This window comes from Phascolarctos cinereus, unplaced genomic scaffold (genome assembly GCF_003287225.1).
Source record: "Phascolarctos cinereus isolate Bilbo 61053 unplaced genomic scaffold, phaCin_HiC Scaffold_9;HRSCAF=440, whole genome shotgun sequence".
Classification (NCBI taxonomy): domain Eukaryota; kingdom Metazoa; phylum Chordata; class Mammalia; order Diprotodontia; family Phascolarctidae; genus Phascolarctos; species Phascolarctos cinereus.
The window spans coordinates 203519368-203543050 of NW_027556402.1; the positions used below are offsets into that span (position 1 = coordinate 203519368).

Below are 23683 nucleotides of genomic sequence, written 5' to 3' on the forward strand. Positions count from 1 at the left end.
TAGAAGACTTTGTAAGGGAAGTATAATTATATTGGATCCTAGTCCACAGATTTAGGACTGAAAGAGATATCTCAGTAGTCTTCAAGTCCAACACCTCAATTTCTAGATGAAGAAATAGGTCCAGAGAGGTTGAGTGGCCTTTGCAAAGTCACACAGAGAGTGAGTGGCAGAGATCTAAGTCTATATTTTTATCACCCTTCTAACAATAAGTCTACAATGACAGCTGGACCATCCTCTGCAGAGGCCAACATACGTTAGAAAAGACCTGATCAAGATCAAATAGACTTCTAAGGGAGAAATAAAATGTCCTTGTAAACTTCTGACAGGTTTAAAAAAACAGGAATAAGAACATTGACAGTTTTCAGTTAGGCAGGAAGTGTCAACGACTTAAGTTTGCCTTTAAATAGAAGTATGACAAGCTAGAAAAATCTTGAGAAACAGTAAGGCAATTAAAAGCACTTGATGATAAAAAATATACATTTCATTTTGCTTTTAACCAGTAAGCTGAATCTAGACAAAATTCCTTTTTTACCCATATGTATTATAAACCTTAATGTCAGAAAGCATTTCTTGGAAATTGATAGAGACATAGATTCAATGTAATTCTTAGCTAAGCTTCCCTGACCTACACTATCAGGTGATAATAAAGATTTTATTGTACCTGCTGGAAGGACAGGCAACCCTATGACTTTTTTGAAATTTGAAGGCCTCAACTTTGGGCTGGACATCTTTAGGTATTATTTATTATTATTATTATTATTATTATTATTATTATTATTATCATTATCATCATCACCACCGTCATCAGGCTGGATATAGTACTTCATTACTTTAAGGAGCTCTCTGTTCAGGAAACTCCCTTTATTCAACATAGAAAAGCAGCTATTCTGCAATTGCTCATATCAGAGTTGCTGGGGATACTGTGAGGTTAAAAAGCTTATATAGAAGTAGGACTTGAACCATGTCTTCCTGGAGTGATGTGGCTGAGGGTAACAGAGGACTTACTGTAGTTCTAAGGATACAAAGTCTTCCAAACCATACAATCTGTATATATCAACTCATTATATTTATCTCCTTTCTGCACCCTCTCCTACCCCTCCTGTCCCTAACCCCCAACATTAGACTCTGTCTATGGATCTACTCTGGGCTCTGATAGGTGAACTTTTGCCTTAGCATGTCCATAATGAGACATCCACATATTTCTGAGGCACCATTTCCAAACTATGCAGCCCCTACATGTATACACTACTCCCCCTTTCTGGTTTCCTTTAATGTGTTTTTATCGTTATTAGAATGTAGTAAGTTCCTTTCAGACAGTGACTGTCTTGCTTATATTTGTATCTCTAGTGCTTAGCACAATGACTGGCACATAATAAAAATACTTAATAAATGCTTTACCTATTCTGTCCCAAAAGTTTTTGACTTGGGGGTCTGTGAGCTTGGCTTTTTTTTTCCTTTTGACAACTCTATTTTTAAATTTATTTTTTTCAATTACATGTACATAAAAATTTAACATTTGTTTTTAAAAATTTTGAGTTTCAAATTCTTTTCTTCCCTCTGCCCCCTCCCCTCTTCTTGAGAAGGCAAGCAATTTGATTTAGATTATACGTGTACAGTCATGTAAAACATTTCCATGTTAGTGATGTTGCAAAAGAAAAAGCAGACCAAAAAAACCCAATAAAGTTAAAAAAGCATGCTTCCATCTGCATTCAAGCTCCATCAATTCTTTCTCTGGAAGTGGATAGCATTTTTCATCATATATCCATCAGAATTGTCTTGGATCATTGTATTGCTGAGAATAATGAAGTCATTCACATTTGGTCATTGTACTATATACTGTGTACAGTTCTCCTGCTTCTGCTTATTTCACTTTACATCAGTTCATGTAAGTCTTCACAGATTTTTCTGAAAGCATCCTGTTCATCCTTTCTCATAGCATAATAGTATTCCATCGCAATCATATACTACAACTTGTTCAGTCATTCACCAGGTTGATGGCCATCCCCTCAATTTCCAAATCTTTGCCTCCACAAACAGAGCTACTATAAATATTTTTGTACCTATAGATCCTTTCCCTACCTTTTTTTTATAACCTTTTTGGGGTACAAACCTAGTAGTGATATTGCTGGGTCAAAGGATATGCAGTTTGATAGTCCTTTGGGCATAGTTCCAAATTGCTCTCAAATGGTTTAGATCAGTTCATAATCCTACCAACTGTACGGTAGTGCCCCTATTTTTTTTTCACATCCCCTTTAACATCTGACATTTTCCTTTTCTGTCATATTAGCCAATCTGATAGATGTGAGATAGTACCTCAGAGTTGTTTTAATTTGCATTTCTCTAATTAATTTAGACCATTTTTTCGTATGATTACAAATAGCTTTGATTTCTTCTTCTGAAAACTTCCTGTTCATCTCCTTTGATCAGTTATCAATTGGGGAATGACTTATATTCTTATAAATTTGACAGTTCTCTATATATCTGAGAAGTAAAGTCAGAGAAACTTGTTGTAATATTTTTTCCCCAGTTTCCTGCTTTCCTTCTAATCTTGGCTGCATTGGTTTTGTTTATGCAAACCTTTTTAATTTGAAGTTATCAAAATTATCCATTTTACATCTCATAATGCTCTCTATCTCACTTGGTCATAAATTCTTACCTTATCCATAAACCTGACAGGTAAAATATTCTGTGCTCCCCCGAATCTGCTTATGATATCACCCTTTATGTCTAAATCATGTACCAGTTTTGTCCTTATCTCAGTATATAGTATGAGATGTTGGTCTATATCTAGTTCCAGAATAACTGCTTTCCAGTTTTCTCAGCAATTTTTGTCAGATAGTGATTTCTTTCCCCAAAATATTGTATGTTTGGGTTTGTCAAATACTACGTTACTATGGTCATTTACTATTGCATATTGTGTACCTAATCTATTCCACTGATCCACAACTCTGTTTCTCAGCCAGCACCAGATTGTTTTGTGTAATGTGAACTTACATTAATGAGAACATAGTCTAAAGAGACGAAGGAGAGATAATCTTACTGTATTTTGCCCTGTTTCTATCATGTCTGGAATATTTGTGTTCAGTTCTGGGTACCACATTTTAGGAAAGACACTGAGAAAAGCTGAAGTATATTCAAATGTGGACAGTAAGGATCATGAGGGTCTTGAAACCAGGTCATCCTTCATTTAAAAAAAATTACTTTTATTATGAACTTAGCAATCTTCAACTAGCAAAAAAGTATTTCAATAGACAGAGCAAGAGGGAATTATATATGAAATCATAAATTTCTTGAAGCTATAGTTTGTTTTCAGTGTTTATGTTAAATTTAATGAGGTAGTAATAAAATTGCTCTTTGTTCCCTTTGAAACTTTTTTGTTTTGTTTGTATATTTTAAAACATGTTTTATTGATACCCTTTTCTTTAAAATGTGTTAAATATCTTTATTACTATCCAGTAATTCACCTTACCCCCTTCCTCAACCAACAAATGTTTTCTCTTATATTAAGTAAACTCAAGCAAAACACATAAACATGTTGACCAGGTCTGAAATTGTATCTACCTCTAATTCATCAGCTCTCTTCCAAGAGGTGGGAGGCATGCTTCATGATCACTACTTTTATTTTTAATTTTGAACTTAAACATCAATGAGTGTGTGTTGGGGGGAATTTCTATATATACAACAGAATACAAAAAGAAGATTCTATATGAAATGGTGACTTCATTTCGCTGGTTGCTGTTTTTTAAAGTATACAATAAATTCTACATGCTACAATCAAAACTCTTGCTTTTCTACTTCATTCTGAATTTCTTTATGTGCACTTTACAAAATGTTTCAATTGCCCTCTTTTTTTCCCTTTATTATGGCTCATCTTTTTCATCCCTCCCCCCCCATTAACTGAGTGGAATTTTAAAGAAAGTTTAAAAAATCCAAACCTTTGTAACAAACATACATTATCAAGCAAAATGGATCCACACTGACCATGTGCAAAAATGTATGCCTCTGTGTTGTTGCCATTGTCATTCAGTTGTTTCCATTGTATCCAACTCTTAGGGGTTTTTTTGTCTTGTTTTGTTTTTTGGCAAAGATACTAGTGTGGTTTGCCATTTCCTTCTCCAGCTCACTTTACAGATGAGGAACTGAGGCAAAGAGAGTTAAATGACTTGCTTATCACACAACTAGTAAATGTCTGAGGCCAGATATGAACTCAAAAAAATGAGTCTTCCTAACTCTATCCATTGTGCCACCTAGCTGCTTCTGTACCTTATGACATTTCTGTTAGGAGATGGGTGACATGCTTCATCTAAGCTCATTGCAATGATCAGAGTTCTTTTATAAATTGTTCCCTGGTTCTGCCCACATCACTCTACATCAGTTTATACTACCCGTTATGGTCTATAAAATATGTATTCACTGTTTCTACCTTTTTCCATTATTTGCAATGTTTGTGCTCTAAGACATGGCCAATTTTTATAAAAATTCCATATAGTGCTGAAAAATATGTATATTATTTAGCAGTCCCATTTAGAAGACTTTTAGCTCCAGTTTCTCCAGCAGTTTCTTCAATTCTGTATTTTTTCTTGTTTGTCTTTTGTTAGATTTGTCCCAGACTGAAGGAACATTAAAGTTTCCTGCTATTATTGTATTATCATATATATCTTTTTGTAACTCATTTAATTTTTCCTTTATGAATTTAGATGCTAAGGCATTTGGAGTATGTAAGTTTAATATTGATATTGATTTGTTGCCTATGATTCCTTTCAGTGTTATATAGTTCTGTGTTTATCTCTTTATGCTGTTAATTTTTGTTTTGCGTTGTCTAATAACATTATTCCAACTCCTACTTTTTAAGATTCACCTGGTGCATAGTAAATTTTAGTCCAGTCACACATTTTATTCTGTTTGTCTTTGCTTTTTAGATATTTCTTGTCAGCAACAGATTGCAGAGGTTTTGTTTTCTTATCCAGTCTGTCCCTCTTCTTTATTTTCTTGATAGTTCATTCCATTCACATTTAAAGTTATGAGAGTTGATGTATATTTTCCTCCATTTGCCTCTTTTTTTTCGGAATTAGAATTTTTAAAGCTCCACTTCCTTTATAAAGACAGTAGTTTGTCCCTTCGGGTTTTTTGGTGGTGGTGGTGGGGATGGGGCTTAATCTTCTTTAAATCAACACTTTTCTTATGGGTTCTCTTCCCTTCAACCTCCTTCCTCTCCTGCCCCCCACCCCCACCCCCAACCGGAGCTGTTATTCTTCTGAGGAAAGTTAGTGTTCATGGAAGCACAACACTCTCTCAGAGTTAGTGGTCTTTCTAAGTACTGTAGATCATACCCATTGTGAAGTCCCTATTTCCCATTACAGAATATCTTTCCCTTCCCATAGGGAACTACTAAATGAGACCCCTTCCTGCTACCATTAAATTGAGATTCCTCCCCTTCTTTCCCCCTATTTAAATTCCTTCCTTTGCTACCTCACTCATTCTTCTGAAGGTTCTCTTATTTTTGTGAAACCGCAGATGTTATTTTCCCTTCATTGTTTATTATTGACTTGATTAGTGTATATCACATATCATCCTTTTACTTCTTCCTTCCTTTTTCCTTTTTATGCGCCTTCTCATTCTTCAGTGTAGTCCCACACAAAACATTGATTCATCTGCAGACAAGGTGTTACAAGGTTTAGTCTATGGTATTTCAAGTCTGCTCCATTTAAATTCCCCTTTTATTTATTCATTTTAATAATATTTTAGTTTTCCCAGTTACATATAAAAACATTTTTAACATTCACTTTTTAAAGATTTTTTAAAAATTTTTTAAAAATTTAAAAATTCTCTCCCTCCCTCTCTACTCTTCTCCCTGAGATGTAAGCAGTTTGATATAGGTTTACATGTGCAGGTATCAAAATATATTTCTATACTAGTCATGTTGTGAAAGAAAACACAGACCAAAAAAAAACAAACCAAAACCCCTGAGAAAAATATGCTCTTCTGAACATATTCCATTCACTCCTGGTTTCTGGTGGGTGTAGAATAGTCTTGTATTATTCAAATTTCCTTTCCTTTGAAGATCTTTCTCCTGGTTGCTAGCAGAATTTGTTATTTGTTGTTGGAATTACTAACATTAATCATTATGCATTTTTGGAGTTTGCAATATAGGGTTTTTTTCCCCTCTGGAAGTGATCTGTGGATCCTTTTGATTGATGTTTGTTTTCTGTGTTTAGAAGTTCTGAGCAGTTTTCTTGTATTATTTTTTGCATTATGCTGTTCAGGTTTTTGACTTGTGCCCTTCTGGGAACCCTAAAATCCTTATGTTGTCTTTATGCATCCTTTTTTCAAGGTCATTATGTTTTGCTTGTGTAGAGGTCATGTTTTCTTTTAACATTATTGCTTTTTGCTTCTCTTCCAGATTATCTTTCTGTGTATTTGCATCTATGTATTTGTGTTTGCATATCACTTGCTAGGTGGTGCAGTGGTTAGAGTACCAGGCCTGGTCCGGTAGACCTAAGTTCAAATCCTTTTTTAGACACTTGCTAGCTATGTGACCTTCGGCAAGTCACTCAATGTCTTTTTGCCTCATTTTCCTCATCTCCCTCCCTCCCAGGGTTGTTGTGAGGATCAAATGAGATCATAACTGTAAAGCACTTAACTCAGTGCCTAACACATAGTAGATACTATATAAATGTTAGTTATATTATTATTATCATTATTTAGAGATCTTTGGGCTCATTTAGCTGATCTGGAGGCCATATTCTTTTCTGTTTTTAATATTTCTTTTGGTTTATCTGCTTGTGCTCAAGATTTTAAGTTGAGTTTTCCTACTTCTGAGATCTTTGGTAACTTCAGCCTATTTTCCTTATATTCTCTTATCACTCATTTTCTGACTCTTCCTCCTTTGCTAGCTGTCTTCCCCCCATCCTCCTCTCAGCTAGGTCTCAAAGGTTTTTCAGCTTCCTTTCATGCTGAAAAATTCCCTTGGTCTCTGTCCTCAAGTGACTTCTGGGAGGATAGAACTGGCCTCTGCTAGACTCTAGTCTCCTTTCCTTTAGGCTTTGTGGAGTCCTTAATGTGTCTCTGAAGTCTTTCATAGTTTTCCTTTACATTTCACTCTGCATCATTTCACTCTGTATCAGTTCATTCAAGTCTTCCCCAGTTTTTTCTGAATCAGTTATGCTCATCATTTTTTATAATGCAAAAATATACCATTACATTCACATATTTTCTTCTGTTTTCTCTCGATTTAAGGCCATCCATGGTGTTTTCATTTCTTTGCTACAGCAAAAAGTGCTTCTACAAATATTTTTGTACACAGGAATCCTTTTTGTCTTTTTCTTTAGGAGTATGTATTGTATAACAGTGGTATGACTGGATCAAAGAATGTGTAAAGTTCATTGACCTTTTTGGTCAAAATTGCTTTCCAGTACATGGTTAGACCAGTTCACAGTTCTAACAGTATATTAGTGTGACCAATTTTCTATAACCCCTCCAACACTGACCATTCTCATCTTTTGTTATCTTTGTCAATTTATAAGGTGTGGGATGAAATTTCAGGGTTGTTTTAATTTGCATTTCTCATATTATTAGTAATTTGGAACATTATTTCATATGATTGCTAGTAGTTTACAAATCTTTAAAAACTATTTATTCATATCCTTTGATTACTTATCCATTGGGGAATGGCTTTTGTTCTTATGTATTTTTTTGGTTAGTTGTTTATGAATCTTGGATATTAGATCCTTTTCATTGATATTTCACATGAAGATTTTTTTCTAATCTATTGCTTGCCCTTTTATTCTTGCTGTATTAATTTTGTGTTGTTAAACCTTTTCATTTTCATGTTATTTAAATTATTGTTTGTAATTTCCTCTATCCTTTGTTTGGTTAAGAATTTACCCCCCTGGACATAACTAAAAATTACTTTATCTTATCCTTTTCTAACTTGTTTATGGCATGATCTGTATGTAGAGGCAGGTAGATCACACAGTAAGTAGAATGTTGGACCTGAAGTTAGGAAGACCTTAGTTCAAATCTGGTCTTAGACACCTCTAGCTCTGTGACCTTAGACAAGGCACTTAACCTCTGTCTGCCTCGGTTTCCTTATCTATAAAATGAGGATATCAAGAGTATTTGCTTCCAATGAAGTAATATTTGTAAAGTGCTTTACAAGCCTTATACATGCCATATGTCTGTATATGTATATATGTGTACATATATATACATGGCTTTACAAGCCTTATATATAAGCCTTATACAAGCAACATATAACTTCATTATTATTGTTATCATGTATCCATTTTGTATTTATTATGGTATATGTTGTAAAGTACTGGCTTAAACCCAATTTCTGATAGACTGCTATTTAGTTTTCTCATCAGATCCAAATATATCTAAGGCAGTGTTCTGGCCATTTTTTCCCCTCTCCTTGATAAACCCAATGTCTTCTTATTACCTCTAAATTGATTATAAACTGCTCAGGAATTTGAAGCCCTTCTACCTTTTCAAAGTTATTCTACATTATTCCCTTTTATGTACACTCTATGTTAAAGCCAAACTGACCTCATTGTAATCTTCCTTTTTCCTTGTCACACACATCTGATCCCCATGCCTGAATAGACTCCTTCCTCACCTCCACTTCTTAGAGTCCCTATTTTTCTTCAGAGCTCGAATGCTACCTCTAACATGAGGCCTTTCTTGATCTCCTCAGTTGCTACCTCATTACCTTGCTTTTATCTTGTATATATTTACATGTGTACATCTCTCCCTCCAATAGAATGTAGGTTCTTTGAGGACAGGAACTGTTTCATTTATATGTATGTGTTCCCAGTGCCTAGCTTAGTGCCTAGCACTGCTTGTTGGTTTGTTGATAGAAAAAGGCAAGAGACTTGATATATGGCAACGTATATAGTTGGTCTTGTCAATCTTGGGGACAAGATTGCAAAGGGTGGAAAGTAAGGCCAGAATAGGGCTAATATCCCGAGAAAACAGGGAAAGGTAGAGTGACCAACCAGAAGACCTGACTTTTGTGAGGAATGAGGCAGAACGTGAGCTGGATGGTTAGAAGCTGTGATCCAAGAGAAGGATTTCAAAATTCTAGATCATGGAAGTATAACAGTTACAGGTGATGGTGAAATAAAGGGTATAACATTCCTATATGTGGCTGAGTCAAAGGGAAGGTGCAGCAAGGTAGTAACTACTGCTAAAACTTTGCATTTATTTTCTTTGTATTTATTTATTTATTGGTGAGGCAGTTGGGTTTAAGTGACTTGCCCAGAGTCACACAGCTAGTGAGTGTTATATGTCTGAGGCTGGATTTGAACTCAGGTCCTCCTGACTCCAGGGCTGGTGCTCTATCCACTGTGCCACCTAGGTGCCCCTTTTATATTTATTCTTTATATGCTGATATAAAGAATGTAACTCTAAAGTATATGGGCTTATATTTATATACTTTACATACTAACATAGTGTCTCTCCCATTAGAATATAAGCTCCTTGTGAATAAGGTTTTTTAATTCCTCATATTTGTGTCTCTTGCTCCTAAAACACCGTAGGTGTTTAGTAAAGGCTGGTAGATTGATTAGATTAATAAAATCCCACTTTCTTTGCAAATTTCTGAATAGGAATCCAATTATACCTACTTCTAACTTTTCTACAAACAAATTATTTTCAAGACCTTATAGTACAGTATTTAATGAAAGGACTTATGCCTGGACTGTGAGCAAATTCTTTACAAAAGAAACATGAGTATTTTGTGGCACATTGTTGTGTGGGGCTCAGATTTGGTCCAAGGTTTCCTGTTCCATTTTGCTGTTAGTCAATAGCTATTGTTTATATGGTTCAAAATTCTCCAGTGCTACAGGATCAAGTAAGGAAATTTGAAGTAAAGACAATAAAGCTCACTAATACCTATACAAACTCAGCACAGTTATAATGTCAATTTATACAGCATACCAACAGTGAAGCTGTGTTTGCATTGTACCTCAGCCCTCTGGGGATGATAGAAATGAAGGATTACTTATTTACACCATACTAAAGCATAAGAAATACTCACACCCTGGCAATGTGCCGACTCTTCTATGGTGATCCTGCAAATGAGAAAAGATGGAGGTTTCATCGTAAAATCTATAAGTAAAATATGAAATAAAAATGGGCAAAAGGACGCTCAGAATTTAAGTTACTTCATATTCAGTCAGTTAGCGAACATTTGTTAGTCGCTTAATTACGTGCCAGGTAATGTGGTAAAGACTATGAATACAAAGAAAGTAAAAGAAATAGTTTGTTGTTAAGGAGCTCACATATTAATGGGGTATATTATTGTTCAGTTGTTTTCAGTTGTGTTTGATTCTTCATGACCCCATTTGGAGTTTTCTTGGCAAAGATACTAAAGTGGTTTGCCATTTCCTTCTCCAACTCATTTGATGAGGACACTGAGGCAAACAGGGTGAAGCAGCTTGTCCAGGGTCAACACAGCTAGTGAGTGTCTGAAGCCAGATTTGAACTCAGGAAGATGACTTTTCCTGACCCCACGCCTGGCACTCTATCTACAATGCCACCTAGCTGCCCTAAATATAATGTGTAGGGGCAGCTAGGTGGCACAGTGGATAGAGCACTGGCCCTGGATTCAGGAGGACCTGAGTTCAGATCTGGCCTCAGACACATAACACTTACTAGCTATGTGACCCTGGGCAAGTCACTTAACTCCCATTGCCCAACACCCCCCCCAAAAAATATAATGTGTAGCCAAGTATTCTGTGGAGTAAATATGACTGGTGTTATTATCCCCATTTTACAGATGAGGAAAATGAGGCTAAGCAACTTATTTAGGGTCACATAGCTAGTAAGTGTCAGAGGTGGGATTTGAACCCAGGTCTTTCTTGACTCCAAGTCCAACACTTTTTCAACTGTGCTATGATGCCTCACAGCTGAAGATTAGTGACATGGAAAACAACAGTAATAGCAGCTAGCGTTTACAAAGTACATTAAGGTTTGCAAATCACTTTACTCATATTATCTCATTTTATTCTCACAACCATCCTGGGAGGTAAATGGTACTATTATCCCCATTTTACAGATGAGGAAACTGAAGAAAACAGGTTAAGTGAAAGTCTGTGGCTGAATTTGAACTCCCATCTTCCTGACTCCAGATCCAGCACTCTATTTACTGTGCCACCTCACTGCCTTTAAAGATCTCCAGCCAGAGACTGAGGAGTGTTCAGACAAGTAGAAAGAGAAGTAGCATAGAGCTGTGTCACAAAAAAACCTGGAGAAAGTTAGTATCCAGAAGAAGGTGATCAACAGTGTCAGAGGCTTCAGAGTTCTCACATCAATAAGAAAATACTGTCCTCTCCTGATGAACTTTCACACTGTGCTGTGTGACACAGCACAAACCTGACACAAAATTCCTGGCAGGGATTTCACAGAAAGGTTGACCTTGGAGATTAGTTCAGTCTCTCTTCACTTGAGAGATGAGGGAGTAAGGACCCAGAGAGGAACAGAGGTCTATCCCCCAGCTCTGACTTTCCAGAATACTACCCAGTACTCTTCCCCATGTCTGATTGGAGGATTTACATTCTATTTTCTGCTTCTCTGCCCACTCCCACTGTCTAGTATATGGGTTCTACTTGTTCTTCTCCTGCTCCAGTTGAGCAATTGCTTCACATATGACCTGTAGAAGGGCTTGGTTATAGAAAACGTGAAACCAAGGAAAGTGGAATTTCTTGTGTTCCTGGAGATCTCCTTCTAAGATGGGCAAAATAGATTGAGTAACCTACACCATATTTTGTCAAATACAAAAGACAGGGAACCAGATCCGGTCATTAAGTTCTTAATGATTTCCTGACATTTCTACTTGACAAAGTAGGTAGTATATGCTTTGCTCATTTGAGGTTTACTTTTGCAATAAGATTTGAGAGATTACTGAAGGGAGAAAGGAGCCTCTCAAAAGAGAAAAGATGATAAACATGCATGGATAGATCATGAGAAAGCCAGGAGGTTATATTAGGAGGTTAAAAAGAGTGGATTCCAGGTTTAAAAAAAAAAAAAGAGGATGAAACAAAGAAAAGCAAATGACAGAAAGAACAATAGCTTCTGCAGGGAAAATGAGAAGTAGACATCATATTGCCCCAAACCATAACTGGTAATATATTCTTTCAAATGGGGGAAAGAAGGCGATCAGTTCTGATTATTTTAGAAATCTACTCATCAATAAATTCTAACCAAAGATTTAATCCTAATCAGTTACTGAGGCACTAATGAGAAGCAAATGGTGCATATTTCACAAACAGAAACCATAAGGAGAAGCAGCTGGCTATCTGGGACATGTCAGGATACACTCTGTTGCATGAAAATTAAACAAGCTTTATAAATTACTTTCCAAACAAGCTTTATAAATTACTTTCCTCTTAAAAACAATTAAAGAGGTATTAGTAATTTAAATATTGTCACCCCACATCCTTCCCACCCACCCTCATTCTATAATTAGCAAACTTCCTTCACCTAAGACTTCATCTTATACTTCTTTCACTTTTCCCAGCTTCTTACATTCATAGAAAACTGGCACTCCTTACATTCATAGAAAACACGGCATTGCTGGCTATTTCTCAGGATTACCTGTACTTGCTCTTACTTCCATAAACATATAATACCAAAAGAAAGAGAAGGGAGCCTATTTGCTTCTCAAGGGCACTTTCAGACCTACCTTCTACTGCCGCCATTCAGCCATCTCTCCTCCTTTAAGGTTCACTTGATCTGTCTTCATTACCCTGTTCAGAAGCTTGTTGCATTTGTCTCTCAGGGCCCAAATCAAAATGAATTCAGCACCTGGTTCTGTCTTTTTCTGTACCCCCTGACTCCTGTGTCAAGCTGTTGACAGACACATTCAGATCTCCCAAATCTTGTATTAAAGGTCCTCCACCACCTGGTGCCATGCTGTCTTTTCCAGCTTATCTCATCTTCCTCTTCTCATAGCCTAAGTCTACTTCAGGTCATATATGCCAAAGTGGGACCAAGTGTGCCTGTGTTCCAAACCAGCAAGCAGAGTAAATGAATGCACCGAACGGGTGAGACCTGGGGTGTGTGCGCTAGACACTCTGTCTCCTTTCACTTGTTGAATTCCTACCCGTTCTTTAAAGGCCACTCGAAATGCCACTCACTTCTCTTTGAAGCCTTTACTGACATTCCTACCAGAAACAAACTTTTCCCCTTCTGACTACGCAAAGGACCTTTAATGCACTTGTTGTGTCTAATTTTATGTAACAGTTGTCTTTATATTTTTTCCTTTTACTAGACTGTGGTCTCAGTGAGGGTAAGGACTGAGCCTTACATGGACTGTATTTCTCTGAGTGCCTAAAAAGGGATTCCGTATAGTAGGTGCTTAATAGATGTTTGTTGAATTGACATGAATTTTTCCTTTGATTTACATTTTAAATAGGAGCTGCCAAAGATTGCATCTGTCTCAAAATAGGAATAGCTAGATTCTGTCTGATTTGCCTATTTGGTTCTCATGTGAAAAAGTAGGGAGTTAATACTAGATGAGGCTAAATCTGTCCCCAGTGTTTGATTATAAATTGGGAAGGGTCAGGGAAACTGTTTCTTTACCTTTAAAGCTTTGCCTTTGTTGACTGAGCAATGTGCAACACACGCAACGCTTTATCATCTAGTCTTTGTTTGAAGGCTTCCAAAGAGGAGGAATCTGCTGCTTCTAAGCGAGCCCATTTCCCTTTTGGACAACTCCAGTTTTTAGGAAGGTTTTCCTTTCACTGAGCTACTAAATCTGTCTAGGCAGCTTAAATGATCACAGGATTTTAGAGTTACAAAGGACCTTGGAGATGATCTAATCTAACTCCCCCTTCATGTTACAGTTGAGGAAACTGAGGCCCAAAAATATTAACTGATTTCTCTGAGATCATGCAGGGAGTAAACAACAGAATTAGAATTAGAATTCAGATGTCATGGATTCCAGCTGATAACTCTCATGCATTGCTCCCAGTTCTCCCTTCTGAGGAAAGCTAGACAAAGTCTGATCCTTGAAATTTCCTGTTATAAAAACATAATAGGAAAAGCTGTCCTTAAAACTAAATACTTGATTTTTCTAGGTCATGGGTACTCCGACTTGTGCTTTCCTTGCATGGCTGAGCTGCCACACCTTCTATAAGCCAACCACTCAGTTTCTCTATCTTCAGAGAAGACCCATTCTGTACATGGGGTGGGATTCATTTAGCCTGCCAAGAAGACATGTTTAGGGGCAGAACCTAGATATTTAGTAGTATGAAGTATAAATTCACAGGATTTTAAGCTGGAAGGAAACTTAGAGGTCATTTATTCTAGCCCCTCATCATATGGATGAGAAAACGGAGGCCCAGAGAGAGAAAAAGAAAGATGCCTGAGGTCAGAGATGTAGCAAATGACAGAGATGGTTTTCTAATGTAGGTCCTACAACTCCAAATTTATTGCTTTCCTCCACTATATTCACTAGGGAAAATGAGTGAAAAGGAGATTTTTTGGCTTAATTTAAAATCTTTTTAAAAATTGTAGTCAATCGGAAGTGGAATGAGTGGCCTCACTAGATGTTCATTTCTTTAGATTTTAGGTGGAGAATAAGTAAGTACTTGTTACAGAGGAGATTGCTGATCAGATGTGGGTTGGACTAGATGTCCCCTCTAGCTCTGTGATTCTGGGGTAGGCCATACTGGAGAACAGTTCAAGAGTGATGTAAAGAAGGAATGCTTTATGATGTTGAAGCTCTAAAAGAAATTTTAGGAGCAAAGAGATTTAGGTATTTAGCATCTGCCAAAAGGTCTCACGATCTCTAATGAAATTAAAGTGAAATGTTTGTTCTAAGACTCTAAATGTTCTCTGAATGCCTAAGAAAGACCATGATAGCAGACCACATTACATGGAAATTTTTAGTACCCAAAGAATTTACTTGTGCTTTTAACTCAGACTGTTTTGTATCTCTAAAAGGATGTTTTATTGATTGCAGGTGGTGTGGCTAGAAAACCTTTATGGAAGCCCAATGGGTAGTGATGGAAGATGCTGTTTTAATAAATAAGGTAGGGGAAATGTATTTCCTATTTTAAAAATGGAGTTTGAAAAAGTAGTTTTGTCAGTCAAGTTAATGTCATTACAAACAAAGCAAAAACCTCATTTATTTCTACTTCTGATAACTAAGACATATAAAAGACTTCATGAAATAAGAATATAATATATGTAGTATCTACCTCAGTGTATTCTGGGGCCTAGGTGACTTGGGTCAGACCAGACCCTAAGAGGTTATTGTGAGGATCAGATGAAATAACATACGTAAAAAAATTTGTAAACCTTAAAATGCAATTTAAATGTCAGCTTTTAAAAGTTGACTGTGTGTGCGTATTTATACATATATGTAATGTGTATTATGTAAAGTTCTTTGCAAAATTTGAAATACTATGTAATGCTATACATATTAATTTTAGTTTTAGTTTTTTTATCTTCATTTTCTTCTATGAGAGTCCGACAGCATAACTCTGAGATTCAGTGAAATTGTCCAGCCAGGAACTATGGAGAGAAGCCTAAAAGAGCACTGAGCAGTGGCAGAGGACTAAATTTTTATTATTAGCTTTTTAATACTTCCCAGTTTTGCTTTAAAATTTTCCCAGAACAAAGTACTTTGTCAGGAAAATATAATATTTGAATATAGTTTCACAACATGAAAGACAATGAAAAAATAAGTTTCTCCTTCCTCAATTACTAAGGTATTTTTAAAATGTTATTGCCATAGCTAGAGAGATTTCAAAATGCTGTGGGTATGCCAAGTAATTAAGAACTTGACTATGGAACTCAGGTTCTAGTTTTTCATGTTTCTATATTCTTGAAACATTTTCAAATATCAGTGGTTCATAATTTACATTAGCCTTACACCTACCTAATCTGGAGTGTAGGATTCAGTAAAACTTCTGTCCTGTGCTGTTTGTAAATGCCAGAACAAGTAAGGCTTCATGTACCAGGATGGCATGTTGCAGCCATCTGAAAAAACAGAAATGATGTTCAAAGAGAGAAAAGCCTTCCTGAGCCAGACTGTTCCCAAGCATTTACTTTTCCAGTTCCTGGTTAGTTGGCCGCTTCAGAGGATGGCTATCTCTCTGTTAGATATCATTTAATAAATGACTTTCACAACAGACTGTTCTTAGGAGAAACTTCAAGTGGTGTTTTCTTTATAATTTTTCATTTCTTAGAAATCTATGGTGGCTCCTATTGCAATTAAAACATGATAATAGGGGCAGCTAGATGGCACAGTGGATAGAGCACCGGCCCTGGATTCAGGGGGACCTGAGTTCAAAACCAGCCTCAGACACATAACACTTACTAGCTGTGTGACCCTGGGCAAGTCACTTAACCCCATTTCCTAGCCAAAAAAAAAAAGATGATAATAGAGAGAAATAGCTCGCAGTAAATTAACCTCTTTTATAGCTTCTCTTCCAGGAGCTATGATGCTCAGTTTGAGGTAAGGATAGAGCAGGAGTGTAATCACATCTCAATTGTGCTACATATTACCTTAGAGACTTGGTTACTTAATATCACTAGCCTTGGCTTCTCCATCTGTAAAATAAGAGGACTTGATTAGATAATTTCTGAACTCCTTTCCAACTCTAAAAAGCTATGATCAGAAGCTGAGATCCACAGTAGTATGCTCCAGAAATGTTATTAACTCCCAACACTGATGTATAATTTATTATAACACAACTCTCTTGGAAGAGAGAGAACAGCGAAGTTTAGGATTAGCTGTTCAGTGGTAAGTAGCCTGAAGTAGAAAAAATGTATTAAGAACACACTGGAGCATTGCAGCGGCTTGCTGGGCTTGCAGTCTGGCAACCAGACTATAGCCTGGCCATGTGAATGAGAGATGCATAGCCAGCCATCTTCAAGCAGATTTTGAGGGAAATTTTAAATAGTGCTGCATCCTAATGGTGGCACCTGGCCTGGCAGACCCAGTAATGTCATTACTAAGCATATACCCCATAGAGTTAGAAGACAGAAAGAAAAGTCGTGCATATAAAAAATATGGCAGCATTTTTTCCCCTTTTCTTTTTTTAAAATTTATTTATTGGGGCAGAGCCAAGATGGCAGAGTAAAAGCAGTGACTTGCTTGAGCTCTCCCCCAGACCCCTCCAAATACATGTAAAGAATGGCTCTAAACAAATTCTAGAGCAGCAGAACCCACAAAAAGACAGAGTGAAACAAATATCCAGCTTAAGACAACCTGAATGGTTGATTGGAAAGGTCTATTGCACTGGGCTGGTAGAAGAGTGCAGCTCAGCATGGGCGCACAGGCAAAGACCAGGCCTCAGGGGACTGAATCATGGGCAGCTATGGTGGTTTCTAGACTTCTCAACCCACAAACACCAAAAACAATTTGGAAAGTCAGTAAGAAAGGTCTGTGACCGTGGTGAGAGAGAAGCTCAGTTCCAGTCCCAGTCCCGGTGGGGCTGCGGCTACTTCCAGACCTCTCAGCTCACAGACGGAGGGAGTATTGAGTGGCTGGTCAGAGGGGGATTGCAGGGATCTCTTTGCTGGTGCTGAGGCAGGAATCTCTTGCTTCGCCCATGCTTGGATCTGGGTCACAGTTCTGGGTGGCGATCCTGGGGAGAGGAGGAGCACTGGCACGGTGGGGCTTCTAGTGGTGGTGAAGAGAAAATCCTCCTGACAGTTACAAGACAGAAAAGAGTGCTTGTGGTTACTCATAGACCAGAGCACAGGAAGGGAGTAAACACCTTGCTCTTGATTGTTCCACCTTGGAAGAACTGAAAATTTACAGGTCCGTAGAAGTACCTCTGAAGACAGCTGCACAAAACCCCCAAAGATTGGGAGACAACACCCTCCACACTGGAAGCAGACCCCTACCTTAATTGGCAAGCCATACCATAGAATCTTTCTTTGGTGACAAAGAAGATCAAAACATACAACCAGAAGAAAACAACAAAGTCAAAGCTCCTACATCCAAAGCCTCCAAGAAAAATATGAATCAGTCCTAGGCCATGGGAGAACTCAAAAAGGATTTTGAGAAGCAAGTAAGAGAAGTAGAGGAAAAGCCAGGGAGAGAAATGGGAGTGATGCAAGAAAATCATGAAAAACAAGTCAACAGCTTGCTAAAGGAGACCCAAAAAAATACTGAAGAAAATAACACCTTAAAAAATAGCCTAATCCAAATAACAAAAAAGGTCCAAAAAGCCAATGAGGAGAAGAATGCCGTTAAAAAGCAGAGTTGGCCAAATGGAAAAGGAAGTCCAAAAGCTCACTGAAGAAAATACTTTCTTAAACATTAGAATGGAGCAAATGGAAGCTAGTGACTTCATGAGAAATGAAGACATTGTAAAACAAAACCAAAAGAATGAAAAAATAGAAGACAATGTGAAATATCTCATTGGAAAAACAACTGGAAAAAGATTCAGGAGAGATAATTTTAAAATTATTGGACTATCTGAAAGCCATGATCAAAAAAAGAGCCCAGACATCATCTTTCAAGAAATTATCAAGGAAAACTTCCCTGATATTTTAGAACCAGAGGGTAAAATAGAAATTGAAAGAATCCACTGATCACCAAAGGAAAACTCCTAGGAATATTATAGCCAAATTCTAGAGTTCCCAGGTCAAGGAGAAAATATTGCAAGCAGCCAGAAAGAAACAATTCAAGTACTGTGGAAATACAATCAGGATAACACAAGATTTAGCAGCTTCTGCATTAAGGGACCGCAAGGCTTGGAATATGATATTCTGGATGGCAAAGGAGATAAGATTACAACCAAGAATCACCTACCCAGCAAAACTTAGTATAATCCTTCAAGGGGAAAAATGGATATTTGGTGAAATAGAGGACTTTCAAGCATTCTTTGTATTTTTTTTTCTGGCTAGGCAATGGGGTTGTGACTTACCCAGGGTCATACAGCTAGTAAGTGTTATGTGTCTGAGGCCGCATTTGAACTCAGGTCCTCCTGAATCCAGGGCCAGTGCTCTATCCACTGGGCAACCTAGCTGCCCCGCAAGTATTCTTGATGAAAAGACCAGAGCTGAATAGAAAATTTGACTTTCAAATACAAGACTCAAGAGAAGCATGAAATGGGAAACAGGAAAGAGAAATCATAAGGGACTTATTTAAGTTGAACTGTTTACATTCCTACATGGAAAGATGATATTTGTAACTCATGAGACCTTTGTCAGTATTATAGTAGTTGGAGGGGAAAAAATTATATGGATGGATAGATAGATAGATAGATAGATAGATAGATAGATAGATAGATAGATGGCACAGGATGAGTTGAAGATGAAGGGATGATATCTGGAGAATAAAATTAAGGGATGAGAGAGGATTATACTAGGAGAAGGAGAAAGGGAAAGGTAGAATGGGATAAATTATCTCACATGAAAGAGACAAGAAAAGGCTTTTACAGTGGAGGGTAAGTGGGGGAAGGTAAGAGGGAATGAGTGAATCTTACTCTCATCGGATTTGGCTTAAGGAGAGAATGACATACACACTTAATTGGGGATGGAAATCTATCTTGCCCTACAGGAAAATAGAGGGGAAGGGGATAAGAAAGCAGGGAGATAATAGAAGGGAGGGCAGATTGAGGGAGGGAGTAATCAGAAACAAACACTTCTGAGGAGGGACAGGGTCAAAAGAGAGAATAGAATAAATGTGGGATGGATAGGATGAAGGGAAATATAGTTAGTTTTCCACAACATGGCTGCTATGGAAGTGTTTTGTATGACTACACATGTATAACCTATATCGAGTTGCTTGCCTTCTCAATGAGGGTGGATGGGAAGGGAAGAAGGGAGAAAATTTGGAACCCAAAGTTTTAAAAACAAATGTTAAAAATTATTTTCACATGCAACTGGGAAATAAAGATATACAGGCAATGGGATATAGAAATCTATCGTGCCCTACAGGAAAATAGAAGGAGAAGGACATAAGAGAAGGGGGGGGCAAGATAGAAGGGAGGGCAGATTAGGGGAAGGGGTATTCAGAATGTACACTGTCTTGGCATAGGGGGAGGGACCTGATGGGGAATAAATTTGGAACTCAAAATCTTGTGAAAGTGAATGTTGAAAACTAAAAAATAAATAGATTAACAAGAAAAAAATACGCAAAAGAGAACAGAAGGAAGTTCAGAGGGAAGCATATACAAACAGGATTCCTTTGAAAGTAACATTTATTATACATTTTTTTAAAAAGCAAACTATATGGTAGAGGCTCTCAGTTTCACATATGATCCTCTTTTTCTATTTTCCTTTGTATATGGAAATACAATTTTTTCCTTTGGTGTTTCTTAGATTAAAAATAAGAATTAAAAATTTATTTATTTTTAGTTTTTAACATTCACTTTTGTAAGATTTTGAGTTCTAAATTTTTCCCCCTGCCCCCTCCCCAAGATGGCTATACAATTTGATATAGGCTCTACAAGTATGGAATATTTTTGTAGTAGCCAAAAATCTAGGGGAGAACTGCATGCCTATAAAATGGGTAATGGCTAAACAAACTGCTGTGAATGGAGGGAAGGACAGGAATAGGGCTGGACCCATGATTTCACTAGTATAGAGAAATCTCAGATGATACAGTTCAAGCCTAGAGAGATTTAAATGACTTATCCAAGGTCACCCAGGGAGTAAGTGGCAGAGCTAGGATTTAGATCCAAATACTAAGATAAAAATTCCTATACTCTTTTCCTCTGCATATAGCCCTGTGCCTTTTCTCATTTTGTGCTCCTGAAATTTGGATTTGTTCCCATAGGCCAGAAGTTGACTTGCAGATTCCTCCAGTGCTGATTCCTACTGTCATGTACCTTCCTTAATTTACTGTGATTTTCAGGGAGATGTACTAGATATAAGTAAGATACTTAATTGTCAGAAACATGTTTTCCTATTTAAGGATTCTATTCTCTTGTAACCCCTTTAAGGAAAGGGGCTGTCTCATTTTTCGTCTTTGTGCTCCCAGCACTAAGCATAGCTTGCACATAGTAGGTACTGTTTAAATGCTTGTCAAATTGACTTGAATTTAGAGAAAGGAAAAAAAAGCACCTCCTTTGGCAATGTTGTGGAGTTCTGTCACAAGTATTGGACAGCCATTGTAGATTACTGGCATTTGAACAACATGGCCAGCCCATTGAAGTTGTGCTCTCTGCAGTAGAGTTTGAATACTTGGCAGTTCACCTTGAGATTCTCCAAGAGTAGATATATGTCAATAGTTATTGATATTTTCTCTGTCACCTTTTTTCAGTAGTAGTAATGCCAGTAATTAGTATTATTATTCAGTAATTTTCAGTGAAGAAAAAGTTTTACAACATCCTTCTTTTAATGAGATACAATATTTTCTGAACTTGGAGTGTTCTATAGAAACCTATGTATTTATGAAAACATCAAATATAAATGCATACACACATTACTTATTTAGTGCTAACAACAGTTACTTTTCTGAGTCATAATCATCTCCCCATGGAATCTTATTGTTTTTATTCTTATCATTTGATTTGATTTTGATCTTGCTTTAACAAATTGATTCTCTAACTGTATTCAGATGTGTAATATGGACATGACTGCCACATCAGTAGCCAGTTATTTCTTGGCCATTAAAATATAATCAGTTTAATTGTTTGCAATACTATTGAGAGCTCACCATTTTCAGTACCTCCCTCCCTTAATTCTTCTTGAACAAATAATTCAGAGAGAGAGAGAGAGAAGAGAGAGAGAGAGAGAGAGTGTGTGTGTGTGTGTGTGTGTGTGTGTGTGTGTGTGTGACTTCTGTGTATCTATAAACCTTTGGCCCCTTTTGGTTTCTTAATCCTGAGCCATAGTTTCCAACACTTCACCATTCTCTCTTATACCCATCTTTGCGTCAAAGTCACTGAGTATATATATTTATTTTATTTGGAAAGTCTTACTGAGTTCTTCATAGAACTTCTCTGCCTCTTTGTCCTTTGCAGCAGATATGGGTACCTAAGATTTAGTTATGTTCAAGGTGATCTTTTTGCAAATGTACATCATGAGCACTACAACCTGAGATTACCAAGTATTCCATGAAATAATGTTTCTTTTTGCCATTAGATGCACAGTAAAATCGACTCCATCATATCTTTTATTGGTCTTCCAAGGAGAATCCATGAGCCATCCTTTCCTTTAGCTATGGCTCCTATTGTCTCCTGGTTTCACTTATATCAATAATATTAACACTGACATGATTCACTTCTTCCAGTAGTATGTCATTAAACAAGGATTTAATATTTATAGTACTGATAGTTAAATTAATGGTTATGGGTGGTTTAAAAACTGTGTGAGTCTTTACACTCTCTGCCTTATTTTCTGCCACTTTGCTATAGCCACTACAGAAGCAGAAGTGGGCCAAAAAGCATGGAGAGTTATGTTGTATATTGTTTCAATTAGTTATAGAAAATCAAGAGTAAGATCTTATGTAAAGCCATTAGTATTTACAAGGTAGAACCAAAGGAATTAATCAACAGTAAATAAGCAAAGAAAATGCTTTTGTTCTGTGCTCTTTCTCCACTGTGATGACTCTCTTCTTGAATACAGGTTGTCATTGGTAACATGCTGCATCATGCTTATAACCACCATATAACTTTTCATTGTTTTGGGTTTTATTTTATTTAGTTTTAATTCTTCTACTCTAGTTCTTTTCTAATGCCTCATCATAGTGTATAGTTGACCCTGGTTTCTCAAAGGTCACGCAAGTAGAATATAGACTCTAATACAGAGGGTTTTGTATCATAGACTCTTATGGCAGTCTGGTGAAGTACATGATGCCATCTCAGAATAATGTTATTAAAGTCATAAAATATAAAGGAAACCAATTATATACACGACAATATTTTTAAAAACAAACTCACAAGGCTCAGGTTAAAAACCTCTGCTCTAAAACGTTCTACCAAGCTCCAAAGCTTGAGTAGAAGCCTGGTGATAAGCTCTCTATTGTCTGAGGGCTATGAATCGAAATGAAATGAAAGATTGGTCACCAGGTAATGAATTTTTTCAGTCATAGAAATTGGTGAAATAAATAAAAATGTATGACGGTGTTTAGTCCTGTGTGACCTTGTACACTTTTTTTCAGAGATCGTGATGGAAGAAGGGATAAATGGTACTACAAATCACACAGTAGCCAAGTTCTATTTTGGGGAGATTGTCAGCAGATTTATAGGATGTGCTGAATTTGGAGGAGCCTAAATAGAGGGAGAGGCCAGCTAAAATATTATTGTAATGTTCCAGGTGGGATTAGGGCAATGGCTATGGAAATGTTGGAGGAGGGGCATTTCTAAGAGCAGTGGGGAAGGATGAATCAGATGGCTTTTGGTGACTAAATCAGTAGTTCTTAATCTGGGGTTTTGTGTACTTTATTTTTTTGTGTTTCAATATAATTGGTTTCCTTTATAATCCTATGTATTTTATTTTATGCTTTTAAAAATATTCTGAGAAAAGGTCCATAGACTTTATCAGACTTCCAAAGGGGTTCATGATCCAAAAAAGAAAAAAAAATTAAAAACTCCTGGATTAGATAATGGGTCAGGCTTAAGTAGAGAAATCTAGAATGATGATCGTTGAGAAAGGGGTTTTAGGTTTGTATAGAAGGAAGTCACATTTCCTCTTAAAGGCTAGTAGTGATGAGAGTAGAAATCAAATCACAGAAACAAAGGAAGTAGTGTAAAGAAATATATGGTAG

The 23683-nt window shown here is 36.9% G+C and overlaps 1 protein-coding gene across 7 annotated transcripts in view; it reads left to right on the plus strand.

Moving 5' to 3' along the window:
• Positions 1-23683, plus strand: part of PTPRA (protein tyrosine phosphatase receptor type A) — a 167683-nt gene that overhangs the window by 76953 nt on the left and 67047 nt on the right. For all 7 annotated transcript variants that reach the window (XM_078148285.1, XM_078148284.1, XM_078148288.1 and 4 more), the window contains one exon: positions 14969-15038. In XM_078148285.1, the coding sequence (XP_078004411.1) occupies positions 14991-15038 (48 nt within the window). In that variant the 5' untranslated portion in view covers positions 14969-14990. The remainder of the gene's footprint in view (positions 1-14968; positions 15039-23683) is intronic.